General features: G+C 43.4%; 1 protein-coding gene across 1 annotated transcript in view; it reads left to right on the top strand.

Annotated features, from left to right (window-relative positions):
- Positions 1–1,878: 1,878 nt before the first annotated feature.
- The window catches only part of PTPRR (protein tyrosine phosphatase receptor type R), a 142,082-nt gene continuing 128,238 nt past the window's right edge, over positions 1,879–15,722 (top strand). The window contains exons 1-2 of the mRNA XM_032189212.1: positions 1,879–1,954; positions 11,745–12,049. Of these exons, the coding sequence (XP_032045103.1) occupies positions 1,894–1,954; positions 11,745–12,049 (366 nt within the window). The 5' untranslated portion in view covers positions 1,879–1,893. The remainder of the gene's footprint in view (positions 1,955–11,744; positions 12,050–15,722) is intronic.

The raw sequence follows: 15,722 nt of genomic DNA, 5'->3' as shown, positions 1-15,722 counted from the left end.
CCATATCTAAAGGCATTTCCCCAGTGGAAAACAATTTCCTTAACAGAGTGGTGGTGAGTCATCTGGTCTTCATGTCTTTGGGCTCTACAAGTGAGGTGAGCAGAGAGCGCTGCAGTGCTCAATCATACAAAACCACAGCTGCCTCATCTGCAACCACATGGGGATGAATCAATACCATTAGCTTCAGTGCAGCTATCCTGTTGACATATTTGACCCTAAATCATTGCCTAGAACACACAAGGGTGATGACTTGTGGAGAATAACAAAACAGCAGACGACTGTAAGTAAATTTTTCTTTTGTCTTTCCCTAGGAGCCAGCTAAATGTAACTTGCACTGCATAATTTACTCAGGGGAGTAAGTATAGCTGCCTACTTATTCCTCCCATATTCTTCTCTGGGCACACGGGAACTATTGTTGTGGTGGCACATGTGGGGTGTGCTGCACAGATACACTACTATCTTTCACTTTTTTTGGCTTTCACTTCTAGTAGTCAGAACTAGTAGGATTAAACTGGAAGAGGATGCGCTGCAGCTAGTCCATACCCACAGCAAAGCACCATCTCAGTATGAGAAGCAGCAGAGACCTTGGGACTTAGCAGGGCTTCTGCGGCACAATACCCACAAAAGTTATCACTGAGATGAAAGGGCTCAAAAGCCACTTTGCATTCAAAACCCCCTCAATCCTTTTAATTCCAGGTTTTGGGCAGAGCTCAAGATTGAGTGCTGTTTTCCAGACCAAGCGGTTTTTTCACTGAGGCTGATGTCAAGCCAACGGCCCAGCAGCCCAGTGGCATGTGAACAGCTGTGCTGGGGATAGCAGAGGAAGTTAACTTGTATATGTGCAATCGCATCTAGAAACCAGGTCCTGTGCAGCCCTTCACAGCATGAGCTGGGGGTCGGCCTCTTCTCACAGGTAACTAGTGATAGGACCAGAGGGAACGGCCTCAAGTTGTGCCAGGGGAGGTTCAGGGTGGGAATGAGGAGACATTTCTGCTCAGGAAGAGCAGCCAGGCACAGGGACGGGCTGCCCAGGGAGGTGGTGGAGTCACCGTCCCTGGGAGTGCTCAAGGAGAGTTGGACGTGGTGCTCGGGGACAGGGTTCAGTGGTGACAGTGGTATTAGGGTGATGGTTGGACCGGACGATCCTGGAGGGCTTTTCCACCCCTAATGAGTCTGTGATTCTATGACATGAAGAAAATGCCTGCACACAGGTCCGTCTGCAGACCCTAAAAGCAGCTATCAGCTCTGCTCATCCCCTGTTATCTCCTGCTTCGCCTCAGACGCGCCGTGTCCGTGCAGGACAGCCCGCCAGCCGCGTCCAGCCGCAGGCGTGGAGCTGGGCCACTTGCCGGGTGACACATCTGCCGCTTCCACTCAAGCCTAGCCTCTAGTGACTCTTTTATTCAATTAAACTCAACTTTACAAAACGGCCTCGCTACACGCCTGTTCAGTGTGCGCCCTCTTTATTTGTGTCCCCACAGTCTCCCCAACCCTTTAGGGGCGCCCCTTAGGGGTACCAGGAGGCGCACCAGCACCGCTCCGCCGCGGCAGCGAGCCGGGCTGCGGCTCCTCCCGGACCCTGAGGGGGCCGCCTGCGGGCTGGGCTCTCTCCTCCCGGCCGCGGGGGTGCGGCGGTGCCCGGCGGTGCCCCCCTTGTCCCCCTCCATCCCTTCTCCCCCCGGGTCCCCTCAGCCCGCTCGCCAGAGCCAGCTGCAGGCGCCCCCCTCCCAACCGCCGCCCCACCGCCCTGCCGCCCGCGCGGCGCTGCGCATGCGCAGCGCGCTCCCAGGCATGCTCACTGACTGGGGGGGGGGGAGCGGGACGCGGTGTCGCGGCGCTGCCCGCCTCGGCTCGGCTGCGCTCGGCTCGGCTCGGCTCGGCTCGGGGGGCGCCATGCGGCGGGCGGCCGCGTGCCTCCGCGCGCTGTGCCTCCTGCTGCAGCTCCGCGCCGCAGGTGAGCTGGGGGGGGGCGCCGGGGCGGGCCGGGCCGGGAGCACCTGTTGGGGCGGGAGGGAGGAGGGGGGGGGGAGCGGCGGGCGGGCGGGCGCCGTTCAGCACCACGGACAGCGACCGGCGGCCGAGCCCTTCCGAACCCCTCCGAACCCCTCCGAGCCCCTCCGAGCCCCTCCGAACCCTTCCGAGTGCGTCCGAGCCCCGCGGCCCGAGCCCCGCCGTGAGGGGGGCGGCGGTTGGGGGCGCCCCGTGTCGGTTACGGGCTGCCCGCGGCCGTTGGTGCTCCCTTGTCCGCTGGGATCGCGGCTCTGAGGGGGGTTTTCAGGCAGGGGGGCTCACCAGCTGCGAGTTAGACTTCGCGAAGTGTAATTAGCCGAGGCAATTAAGCACGCCCCGAAGCACGGGAAGCGACTGAACTTGGTGCCCCCTCACCCCGGGGTGTTGGGGGGCTGGTGGTGGGAGCCGGCGTTACCTCCTGCCAGAGGTCTGCTCGCCTCGCCAAGTGCAACTTGTTCCCTTGAGGCACTGAGAAAGCCGGCGAAGCTTGACCTTTACCATGAAAAGGCCTCGAAAATGACAAGGAAATAAGAGGAAAATACCCCGCAGAAGTTCATACGGTGCTACGTTGTTCCCCGGGCAGCCTTGGAAAAGAAGTGCTTCAGAGGAAGCAGCAGAAAGGCTGGACGGGGGCTGAATGCAGCCCTCGCGTGTCGGGCACGGCTCCCATGGACGGCACGAAGCGGGCTTCCTCCAGGCAGGGCTGAGCGCGGCTGGCTCCTGCTGGAAGTCACCGAGGATGTCATAACGATAACAGAACACGGCGAGCTTAAACTGCTGTGATTTCCCCCTTTCATCTGATGCGAGTAGAAAATTTGGGCTTTTCATGGAGTACCGTTACAGACATCTTTTATGTATAGCCCAAACTTATGAATTATTGATGGTGCTTTTGCAGCTTTGGTTCATGCGATATCATAAAATGCATTCCACTTGCCACTAGTGTTGGATCTCAAATTATATCCCAAATGTCATTTTTTGGTGTGCTGTGATGCAAACTGCTTGGCTTTTCACGTTTCTTTTTGTTCTGAGGATGAATATACGCGAGGCATGCTTCTGCATAAGGGATGCCAAAGAAACCATCAGCAGACATTAAGAAAATCTCCTGTAATGTCAATTGGTGGTAGTAGATTTCAGAGAAAACATAGCCCTACATTTACCTGATGTGATACTATTGCAAAAAAAAATCATTTCTAATATGTTTAAATAGTGTTTTTTAATAGAAAGGCAATGTGTGTCATATTGAAAATCTGGTTTGCTATGGAAAGGCAATTCTATTACACTTGTGTCACAGTAGCCACATACGTGTCTGCAAAAAAAAAAAAAGAAACAGCCTTGTCGTGATTGAGAATTTCCATGTCCTTAAAAAGGTATCATTTTACTAAGTTGGTTCAGACACCTATTCCAATAACACATGACAGCTGTGTATAAAGAAAATTAACTTTTATTGTGCTGTTGGTATACTGGTATATCTCTTGCTGAAATCAAAGACACTCGTGTGTGCATTTCAGGAAACAGAATTAGACCCTCATGTTGAGTACAGCAGGTGAAGTAATCAACCTATGCAGAGCTTGCTGTTAAAGGAAGACCTAAATTTGTAGCTACTGATTACAGGTCAGCATGAATCTTTGACTTCTATTAGGCATTGCATGAGAGAGTGCAAGACAGGTTATACTCTTTTTTAGTTGCTATGATCTAATACGTGTTCTTGCAGTGAAAAATTTATGTCTCCCAAGATGACTAGAGAGCATTGTTTCCTTGTAAAAGAATGGCAGGTGGTAGCAAAACCACAAAGTGATGCATTAGACTAACATGCAATTAGAGCTATTTGCGTCATCGAGATTACTCAACTAATTAACTGTTTCACCTCACTTTCTTTTTTAGCAAATTGTATGAAAAGAGTTAAAACATACGATGGATTAAATATCTCCTCATAGGAAATAACCCAGGAAAATCATTTAGACTAGAAAAAAACTTAGTTAACAATGAGCATATTAACCCACCCCCTGCCTTTTGTTAAAATCTTAAGAAATCATTTTGTATGAAATTTGTATGAAGAGGAACAAATTCTGTTCCTGGAAAATCAAAGAGGTAGCAACTGGGTATTTGGTTGGGTCATCTAAGACATGGTTGATAGAGCCAAGGCCTTACGGTAGCTTGATCAGGGCTTCAAATACCTCCTTTTATTCTTCTCTTCATCAGTGAAGAGATGCGCTGACATTCTTTAGTCAGTATGGACCACTGTTTCCCTACCAGCCTTTTCAGAGAGGAAGCCTGGAGGTCCTAGTCTCAACCTCTTGGTAGATCCATTCTCCAACCCTGCTGGTTGGATCAGGTGAAATTCAAGGTAGGAAATAGGGGCATTTTATTTTCTTGGGGCCATGCTTTGACCACAAACCAACACTTCTCTGGGCAAAACTCTCTAGGTAGAGAAACATCTTCTAAATATGCTAGGCCACTTCTCATTTAATTGCTACCAAAGCCCACAGGGTGATGTTACCATGTCCTGCTGAGCAGAAACTAGTCCTTCAGCTTTCCTGGTCAAACGTGCAGTGTGTTGCATTCTCATGGTTAGAAATGACTGGAGTAGACTGCAATTTCTAATCAGGTATTGGGGGTCCTATTTTCTAAAAACCACACAAGTTCTGTCACAAAAATAAGAAAATCTGGGGATTTTCCAGGCTATTTCTAGGGCTGAAATGTGATTTGCACAAAATCCATTTGCCATCAGATCCATATCAGTAGCCTCATGCTAGTGTGTGAATAATGCTAGTTTCTAAATACATTTAGAGTGAATGTGAAGGAGCTATTGATTTAAAGAATGTATTGGAATTCTGCTTCATTACACTAACGTAATCTAAATGTAGCTGGGACTTATAATTGCCTTCAGTGGAAAACATATTGCTGGGCTTGTGTGGGTGTCTTTACTAGAATAGACATTTGTGCCTTTTATTAGTAGACTCGTGGATAATCAGAGGGTAGTCATCTGTCCCTTTAAAAGTTCAGCTGGGGAAAAATAGCTTTATAATTCAGTGTCTGGCTTTGTATTATTCTTGAAGAAAAAGAAAAGATTCTTATCGTGTGTTTACATGTAGAAATTCTTGCTATTCACAATTGTTGAAAGGCATCATCTTCTACGAGGGGGTTGTGTTCAGTACAGCCATTAGGAAATTAGTGAGGTTTGTGAGCTTGGAATCCCTGCACAATTTCATTTGGTGCATTATGAGAAGACTGAAACATCTTAGACAGCAAAGGCTGGTTCCAGCTTCTCCAGAGAGCGAAGCTGGAGACTTGCTTAAAAGCCACAAATTTGGCTCTTGGGGGAGTCTCTCTGTCTCGAGAGCAGCTAACCAGATACAGCAGGTGGCTGTGGAGGTGGCCCCCCTCTGCGGGCATGTTCTCAGGCCTGGTAGGGGGCTAGGAGAAGGAGTTAGACTCATTCTGTAAAGCATAGTTGTTGTCCTTTCTGATTTTCAGCATGGTTTTGGAATAAGTGCTTGGAGAAGCTTAATAAAATGTGCTCAGAAATCCTTGGTGTGATCTCCTAGAGCAGTATTAGTGAAAGAGAAAAGCAAAAAAAAAAAAAAAAAAACCAACACCCACACCTGCTAAAACCTTAAGACTGAAGTTTGCTTCCCTTCATAACAGCTACTGATTTCCATGGAGATACTATATATTTACATCCACGTTATGCAGAACAGAATTTAGCCACAGCCTTCATTTGGAAAATGACGGTAATCACAAAATTAGCACATCGGTGCAGTACCTTCTCACATTTTCTGGGGAAAAAACAGTCTGATGAGAAACTATATGGCACATCGGTGCCAGGGCATGAGTGTGGCGGAATACTTAAGGGCCTTTGGGACCAATGGCTCATCCATTAACTCACATGAGTGGACCTCCTGAAATCAATGCTCTGTAGTATCCAGTTTCATTATTGACATATTAGGCAACAGGCCCATAAGATGAGATGCAAAGTGCCTTTTTGAAAAAGATACCACTGATGTGCTTAATTCTAACTCGCTGTAGCTGTGGATATTTTTGGCCAGAGCACTTTTTTTTTTTCCTTTTTTTTTTTCCCTACTGAAAAGGACTAATTCAGCAAAAACTGAATTTACAGTCGTTTCTATTTTCAGCAGATTGCTTATCACAGAAGGAAAAGAATCCCTTGCAATTCTTTCTCGCATGCTTTCTCTCTCACATATGCATGTGCTTTCCCTCACGTGTAGAGAACAGAAAATGAATATAGACCTCCAACATACCTGCATATTTTGTCCATATTGATCATCTGAACTTTTTGTTTTGGCCAGAAATTCTGAACATTTTGTTCAAGGGCAAATAAAATATTTTCCCAAAGTTTTCCAGTTGTCCTGTGTTTGCTCAGCTCCGGTGCAGGTCACTTGCTTTGAATTTTGACATACAAAGGGTGCTACTCCTTTAATATAAAACACTTTTTTAATTAAAAAAACACCCCTTTTGCATATCAGACCTTGCTAGGAAAGCACAGAGCCCTTCCATAAGGAATGGGGATAGAAATTACAAAGTATTCGTGTTACAATTTTCACTGCATTATTGCTATCACTGTGACATTTTATCTGTATAATCATTGTACCTGCGTTGTCATTCTTTGTTTTTCTATAACAATTATAGCTAGTCCTATGTTGCTTCTTGAATTAGACCTTTAAGTGTGTCCTTATGCTAACAATGAACTCTTGGCTTTAATTACATGTAGGAGGTGTGCTTCTTCTTTGCCCATAAGCAAGGCTTTGAACGTAATGGGACAGAGAAACTTCCTTTATCTGGAGGAGGCTGTGAGAAGCCATGCAGGAGCATGCCTGATGAAAAGTCATTAGGTGTAACAGCCTACTTTGGGTAGGAATTAGCTTCATTTGTATTGCTTTAGCAGTTCTGTCTTAAGAGAGGGCTGTGGTTTGAAGGAAGGACCTGATCAGGATTTGTGTTTTGTTGCGCTCTGCACCACAGAACAGTCCCACAGCCAGAAGTCCCTCCACGCCAAGGACTGCTGTATGTGGGAAAGGGTTTTACCAGGTGAATTCTTTTATCAGTTCAAACTTTCAATATGTGCTACCAAGCTAGCAAGTGGATTCATACTTCTTCCTTTTCAGCTTTGCCTGGTTGGCCTCACGGAAGCACTTTAGAAAGTCTGTTCTGTTTCTCTGACTGTTAGTGAAGTCTTATCACTGAATCACAGGACAGTAATAATTCTTGGCCTACCTTGCTAAACTTGAAGAGTAGTTTTTGATGGGCTAATGCTGTGCAGCCTATCCAAATGAGATTTAGGTTTGATTGATGTACTACTTTGCTGACGGTAAGACATGCTGTTAACTAGACAGTACAGATGCAAGGCATATTGCCTCCAGACAGCTTTTGTTTTCATTTGTGCTTTCAGCATCATTTAAAACATTTTTATTTCCCATCAGAGATGTTGACTACTCTTGATATGTTAATTTTTTTTTTCAGTAAGGTGGATGAGGCAGGGATAAAGAAATACATTGTGAGCTTGCAAGGGAGTTTGGTAGGGATTTTTCCTGTTCTACTTTCCCGAAAAGATGATAAAGACAAAGATGACAACTGGTAGCAATGGTGGAAATACTGAAATTAACACAAGCAATGAAATAGAAAATATGCATTCTATGTTACCGTGGAGTTTCTTGTTGCACATTATTTGTTGATGAAAAGTTGTTGCTGATAGGTCTAGAAGCAAAGCTCCAAAGACAAGAAATGCAACTAAAGATAATCAGAGATTTTGAGGAAGAAGAGTGTTGAGTGGAAGTATCTAAACTAAAGGAGAGTGTTACAGTGGAGGAACATGGAAGCAAAGAGAAGACAGAAATAGAAAAGCCAGTAAGAGAACATGCAAAATTGTGAAAGAGGTGTTCTTGCTGGTAAGAAATAAAACAAAACAAACAAACAAAAAAGAACAACCACCAACAACTAAGGAAAAGAAGCAGCATGTGAGGAGTTGCAGGGAAGAAGTCAAAGTCAACTGATAGGAAAGACCTGAAGAAGAAGTAGCAATATTTATCAGGAACCTAATCTGGAATGCTGACCCATCAGAACAATATACAGGTAGAAGAACTAGGAAGACAGATTCAACAAATCAGACCAGTATAGTTAGTGCCGCATCTGTTACCAAAGAGAATTGGAATGGTTATTAAGTGAGAAGGAAGGGTAGGCTGTCTTCCAGGAGCAAAGGTAGGTACAAACATGCTGCTGAGATAAGTTCTTGTACAAGTCTGGAAGTAACCACTGATTGTTGTTCATTTTGGAATAAAATAATGAAACCAAATTTTCCATTTCCCTAAAAATAACTATACTTAGCTGAGAAGTAGGCGAAGATTCAGCCTCTTTTTGATTACAGGAAATAGCATGAAATCACAATCTGAACATCTAGTCTGCTCTCCTCAATGCCAAGGCAGAATAAATGATAACGCTTTGTAAATACACTTGAGGGAGGGAGGAATTTGAGGAGAAGGAATAAAATTATTTTAGTAAAGGGCGATATAAGCGCTGGATGAATGATTGCAAATCCGTCATGAATAATGATGCTCTGAAGTAGAGTTCAAACAGGGTAATGTGACTGGAATATAAAAATTCACTTTAGGATCAAGTTTGCTAAGCTTATGGAAGAGACACCTCTAGGAATTGTTGGGTTTTTTTGAGTCTTGTCCTAAGTCTCATTTTCTGAATCCCTGTGTTTCTTGATATAGCTGAAGATTAAAAGACACCTGAATCAGTTTTTGCTGTCATACTGTGCTGCTTCAGTTCTTCATAGTTTCTGGTGGTTTCCCCAGGGACCTCAGAGGAGAACTAGTTTTTTATGTGTGGGTACAAAAGTAGATATGGGAAGGAAAAGAGACTCCCTATCTTCTCCCTCTTAAGGGCTGGAGACTGGCAATATTTACAGGTATGCATAGCAGAAGTGCTGGTGTTTCTGCCTTAACCTCTCTGAGTGCCTCGTTGGTGCAAACTGTGCTCAGAGCTGAGGTTTGGGTGGCAGGGACAAGAAAGAATATCCATCAGATTAAGAGGAAGCTTTAGGTTTTACCATAGGATCAGTGGTGGCCCACTATTAGGGTCACCTGAGGTACAGGTAGCAATCTGGGAGTCAGTCTTATCTTGTTTAGGGCCTCGTCCATGCTCTACTGAGATCAATGAAGTTTTCGCACCGGGTACTATCAATGCATGGGACTTTCTGAAATTACTGGGGCTTCATGGACTGCTCGGAAAACTAAGTTCAGCCTGGTAATTTTCTTGGGTCATGTTTGAACTTCTGTGCTGTCAGCTGGTAAAAATACATCTGTTTGAGTGCAGAGGGTACGTTGTGTAATTAGACTAGTTAATTTCTCATTTCTACAGAATGGGTCACTACCAAACTGTATTGTGCTGTCCATCTTGAAAATCTGTGGTGATGGATCGTGTACCGAATCTGCTGCAGTGAGCTGTGATACTGCCATGATTTTAGCATTACAAAGGAAGAGAGTCTGTCAGGATCTAGTCAGAAACGGTGATACTGCTATTAAAAATGAGATTTGTGAGCAGGTGAGCTTTTTGGGGAATTCCTTAAACTCTTGGCTTATCAAAAATAAGACAACTGCTCATTTTTCATTTTTTTTTTTTTCTGGATTCAGACAGGATTAACTCTGAAGTTTTACTTGGAATTTACTTTAATATTATTCAGGGAAAAAAATGGACTAGTAATTACATTTTCTTCTTCTTTCAATAAAAATAAATGAAATAAAAGGGGAACTTGGAATATTGAAGTGAGGAGGAAATGCAATATAAAAAATTCCTGGGGAAACACAGTGGTTTTTATTCCCTCAGAAACAAAGAAGCAGGAGTGAAGGGAACAATGAGGAACCACAGACACGAAGTGTGTTTGTAGTTACTATGCTCAGCTTTGGAATACGAGTTGCTTGCGATGGAGACATGAAAAGAAAGCCAGTGAAGAGGTGACTATGAGAAGTGCTGATGTTCCCTTGTTTCTACTTCGCCCTTCACGCAACTCTACAAATTGCTAGGTTAAGGCCAGCCCTCAGGATTTTATCAATGAAGCCAGCCCCCAGAAAGCTGAATGAGATCCCAGAAAGCTTAAAAAGCTCTGAAATTCAGCTATCTTTAAGGCCATACCCTGCAATTCCTCATTTTTTTCTTCTCTCAGTCATCTTCACATTTAAACTTGGCAGCAGCTGTACACGTGCCCTCAGTGGTCATTTAGAAATTGACTGTTTTATTTCATTTTTATTTTATTTTTTACCATTTGAAAGAATAGCCTTGGGCTTAGCACTGTACTTCATATTGGGAGGATCTCTAAGCATACTGCAGAATGCCTGGGTCTGTGTTCTGTCTTCCTATTGATTTTCTGCTCATGTATGATATGAATTGCCTCACCGCCTGCTGACATGGACCCACTCTTGGCAGTGAATGCAGATCCCAGTGATGCATAGCAATACTATAGCCCAGATAAGATATTGGCGTTGATTTTCCTAACTGAAATTTCATAAGGAAATTAGGTCAACAGAATGTAATTACCTACACTGAAATCTCCTAAGGGCACCGGGTAGAGCTGTGCAAATGGCTGATTATTTTGATTTGCTTACAGAAGCAAAAAAATCACAGGCAAAAATCAGTCTGAATAGAACAAAATGATTTCTTGTTCAACCTGAATGGAAACATGTAGTTGGTTTGGAGCTGTTCTGCACAGCTCATTATGAGAATTAAAATAAAGTTGATTTTTTTTTTCTTTCTAACTGAAAACCAGTGCACAAATTCACCATTCCCATTAACTCCAGCAGCTTCTGAAGAAGAAATCCCAAGCTGAGCAGAGTGAGCTCTCAGGGTTCACTTCTCTTAGAACACAAAGTCCCTTTTGTACCACAGCGTGTTTCTTAGAGCACTCATCCAGGAGGTGACTAATTCAGCTTCAGTTACTTTTTATCTATAAAGGAGATGATCCGTGCCTATTTTTCTGCTCAGAGGGACAGCCTGTCTCCCAGACGAGCAGCTGAATTGGGCTGTGGTGGCTGTTTATTTCTGCTTCCTTTTAGAAAGTCGTCATTAGGAAGTACTTTGACTATCAAAAATAAACTTATTTTGCATATCATGGCAGCAGCAGGGAAGGTTTGGAGTGTGACAGCCCCCTTCTATTGCAAACACGGAAAGGTGATGGAGGTGTTGCCTAATGGTGAGGTGGTAAATTGTGGTTATGGAGTCAAGCATCTGAGTTTTACCTTTTCTCTCTTTCCTACATGTTTAAGTCTGATTTTTTGATCTGGTTCTTGGCCTTTTTTCCTCAATTCCCATATATAAAAGATGATCATTACAACTCTCATTTTTGTTATTACTAGGTGATTAAATACATCAGAAAGTGGGCTGCCTATGTTTTGATAAAGAAGTCAGTACCAGTACAGAAGTTGAACTTGGCTCAGCACATGCTCTGCTCTTGCATATCATTTCTGAAATGTAGCCCTGACTAGACGTAGAAAACACATAAAAAAGCTCTGTAAAAATTTAAGAATTTAATACACTTAACATACTTAGTAGACTCACTGTGGTGTTGCTAAGCTATTGCTATAGAAATTGCATTCAAGGGAATTCTTGTATTCCACAAATAATCTTTCCAAATCTTGTAGAACCCAAAGTTCTCATCAAATTTCTAGAATCATCTATGGAATATCCAAGAGAGACATTCTAAACTTATTCTTTTCTTTCTGCAGGCTGCTTTTCTGGAGACAATGACCACTTTTTGGCAATTCATCAGCGAAAGAGTGGAAAACCTGTGTTTATTTATCACCATGTGCAGAGTGTGGAGAAAAGTCTGGATACAGACAGTTATAAGAATTCCAAACAAAATTTCCATTCCTCTTCCCACACCAAAATAAACAAGCTGCACCCTGCAATAATTGTTAAATCAACCTTCCCCAGACCTGCCTATGACCCGTCCCTCAATCTGTTAGCTATGGCTGGTCAAGATTTAGAAGTGGAAAATCTTCCCATTCCTGCAACAAATGTGATTGTTGTGGTAAGTGCTTTTTTCTGGTTTCTGGAGCTGTTTTTTGAATAAATATGCTTGCAGATAAATATAGACACAGATTTTAAAGTGAGGTATCCAAAGTTCATATTCTTCTGCCTGGCTGATCATCTGAATCTAAATAATGACCACACATCTTGAAGCTCTTCACTTTAGTAGAACTTGCATTCGTATAGCCTTTCTGTGGTCAACAAGCAACCTGATGAACCAGTGTAGAATATAGCTTCTCTGTAGGTAAAGAACTTACCTTTGCCTCAAATGCCTTTAATCCTCTTGTCTTGATTAATATTTGGTCTGCTTTTGCTGGGTGGGTATTAAACTTATTCTGGGCATAGAAAAATATATTTCGGTGAACAAGTCTACGGAGGCAGGGAGATTTTAAACGTCTGATGCAGACATTTCATTCACTTCTATTTCTGTAACAAATCCACCATTATGCTTACATAGTTGTCTGAAAGCAAGTCTGTTTCTTGAAAAAAAATGAGAATTATGTTTTTGTTGGTGTATGCCATGTGTATTACTCCTGGGAGATATGGTCCAGGACCTTCCTCATTTAGTAACCTGTTTGATCTTTCCCCTTCTCAGTGAGGTGATGGCAGCACTCCTTCCTGCAGTGGAGAGCACATCAGTCGAACCATACGATGATGCCACCCTGCTGCATCTTCACCCTTCATGCCAGGGGAGCAGGACAATGTCAGTAGAGTCGTCCTCTGTGGGGTGTGCAGCAGAGTCTGTGTATGTTCTGCACAGACCCTGCTCTGCCTCACCCCGGTGCATGGTTAGCCCTGCCTGATGATGCAGAATTGGGTTTATTCTTCTTTCTGGAGGGAAGAACAACCATTCGTAACGGCTCACTCACCCATTAGAGTTAACTAATAAAGATTAAATGGAAACAATGTGACTAATTACAATCAGCAGCTATTTGCCTAATTCTGTAAATTGCTTTGTACAAAAGATGCTAGATTAAAAAAGAATGGCCTTCGCAAACAAGGATAGAAGACAGAGTGTACAGCACTGGGAAATGTTAGCACTTGGAGTGTTTCACAATCAATAGTTTCTCTTACTGCTGGTGCCTCTGGAGATCGGCCCTTGCAAAGGCACTGAGTAGCTGTATGCATGCCACTGAGTTTAGTGGAGTGCAGGAAGGGCTCATTTTAATAGTTAAAAAGTAGAGATCTAGCCTCAAAAAGCAGTGTTCTGGGCATGTTTGCACTCCCTGTGAGCAAAGCCTCCTAATTTGAGATTTGATGGCTAATGTAATTAGCGGTCTAGGTTCAGTTGTATGCAGGCATGCTACTGCAGTCCATTTCAGAGCAAAATAAGGGACTGACAGCCTTGCTTCACAGGGACATATCAACTGTCCACACAGTCCTCATGCTGAATGGTACTGATCTGGAGGAGGAAATGTCAAACAAGCTGAATACATTTATGCCCCGGGCTTGCTGCAGCCATTAGGGCCAGCACGAAAGCTAAGGTGCCTGCTCTCTTCTCCCACAGCAAGCATTTCACCTCCTGTGAAGATGAAAGCTCTCTGCTAGTGCAGGGAGCTCAGAATATGCACAAGCTCTTATTTTTTTCATTAATGGTGGTGTTACCTGGGAACTATTATTTTAGCAGAGCCTTGCATGCATTTGGAGATCCACAGTGCTCAACTTTGAATGGAATGATCTTGCAAAATATTCTGGGGCGACTCCGATTGTAGCTGACCGGCTCTGTGACTGCATTAAAACTTAAGTGAGGCAGATTTTCAACAGGAGTCACATAAAAAAAGATCTATTAAATCTACATTAAGTTCTCATTAAGTGACCTCGGTCTGAAGCTTTGCTACTGCATTTGCAGGATGGAGCCGCTGCTCTGAAACCTTCTGTTCTGGCTGGGAACCATATGTGCTTTGAGGGGGGGCATCACAGCGTGAGCTAATCATGACATGAAAGCTGCTTGTTGCTTGGGATCTTCAGTTATCTCTCGGTGTGTTGAAGGACAGGGATTTTAGTTTGGTTTTAATGTCATCCTTTCAGAAAAAAACACCTTTTGGGAAGCATAAATTTTAAAGTAGAAGCACAGAGAGACTTGGGCAACTCAGTGGAGTAATCCCACAATAAAAAAAAATTGAAGTTGTTTTCCTCTAAAGGGCATCTGTCCCACAGCAGGGTGCTTGCCGTCATCCAAGCACAGCCCTGCTCCTTCCAGGTCTCTGCACTTGGATGCTTGGTTTCTCCCTCATGAATTTCATGTTAAGTAGATTGCGATCTTAATGTCATTGCCAAGGGAGTCTGTTTTGTTTTGAATGCACGTATGTCATTCCCTCTTTGTTTTGAACTAGCACTTGCCGCTTGTTGCTGCTTTTTGGATTTTATTATATAGGGCAAGTGGCAACATTTGTTGTTTTGCCCTGGCTGACCCTTTTTGTTCCAGCCTGTAGCAATGTTGTTGGTTGCTCAACTTGAAAGGGCAATTGCTGGTGTTAATGCTTCCTGTAATCCAGTTACATGACTAGTGCACGCTGTGATTTAGAACGAAAGCCTGAAAGGGGGGTTGTTTTTTAAAATAAATCAACGCTGTTGCAGCTCTGCAGAGGGGAGGAAACTGAATTCAATCTAATTTCAGTGGCTTGAGGTCCATTTTCTTCATGATGGAGGTGGAAAGGTGGGGCAAATAGATGCCTAATGTAGAACGATTACAAGGTTATATTCTGTGCTAAGGACTCTGCCATCTGACAAGCAAAACATTGCCAATGCACAGAAGAGTGCTGTGAAGCCAAGAATTCTGCAGGTATTGTGTCAAAAAAATGGTGTTTTGTGGCTCTACCAATAAAAAATGCATGTTAAGAAGTAATATTACTGAACCTGAGGAAATTGTACTGCTTGTTTGCCAAAGGGAGGAAGACAAGGGTTTTATTTTCTGGGAGCATGTTTTCTGTACCTGAAGGCTTTCTTTCACATTACCTCCCTTCAGTGCTCAAATCTTGTTGAAGGAAGTAAGGACAATCCAGAGATCTTAGAAGCATTTTGACTGTTTTGTCAATGTTTTTGTGCTTAGCCATATGTTTTGTTCAGCTGTCATTCAAAAGGACATGCGACCACTCATCTAAAAACACTTGGTTAATCCATGGAATTACCTAATTTCTTGGTAACACTTAAGATTTTCTATTTGTTTGGGTTTGTTGGGAACCCAGAAACCATGCATGCATCAAACATATTAGATAGCAGGGAAATGAACAAATTCTCCAAACAGGTCTCTGTTTATTCTAGGTCTTCTCAATACTGAATACATGTATGAGCACCAGGAAGGTCAAGGCAGTACACAGAGAGCATAAATAGTATGTGGATGAACACTTATTATTAAAAATGTTGCTGCCTAACATACTTTTTATTGAAAAAAACAAGCAAACAAAAAAACATACGTACAGATATATATGTAGTTAGGGCTGAACTTGAGAGAAAAGCAGAAGGACTCGTAGTAAAGGTTACAGCTCAGGCTGGGCCTGAAGTATCACCTCATGGAAGTGCTAAAGCATCAGCACTTGCAACCTGATATAGTTTGGTCTGTCCAAAGTCTCTCTCGGACACACAAGTGTATCGTGCTAACATTGGGCCAAGCTTCTCAGATGCTTTTTTCACTCATATACTATCAAGTGTTTCAGAAATGTAAAGCAAATCAACTT

Source organism: Aythya fuligula, chromosome 1 (assembly GCF_009819795.1).
Source record: "Aythya fuligula isolate bAytFul2 chromosome 1, bAytFul2.pri, whole genome shotgun sequence".
NCBI classification, from domain to species: Eukaryota; Metazoa; Chordata; class Aves; order Anseriformes; family Anatidae; genus Aythya; species Aythya fuligula.
This window is presented reverse-complemented; position numbering and strand designations above follow the sequence as displayed.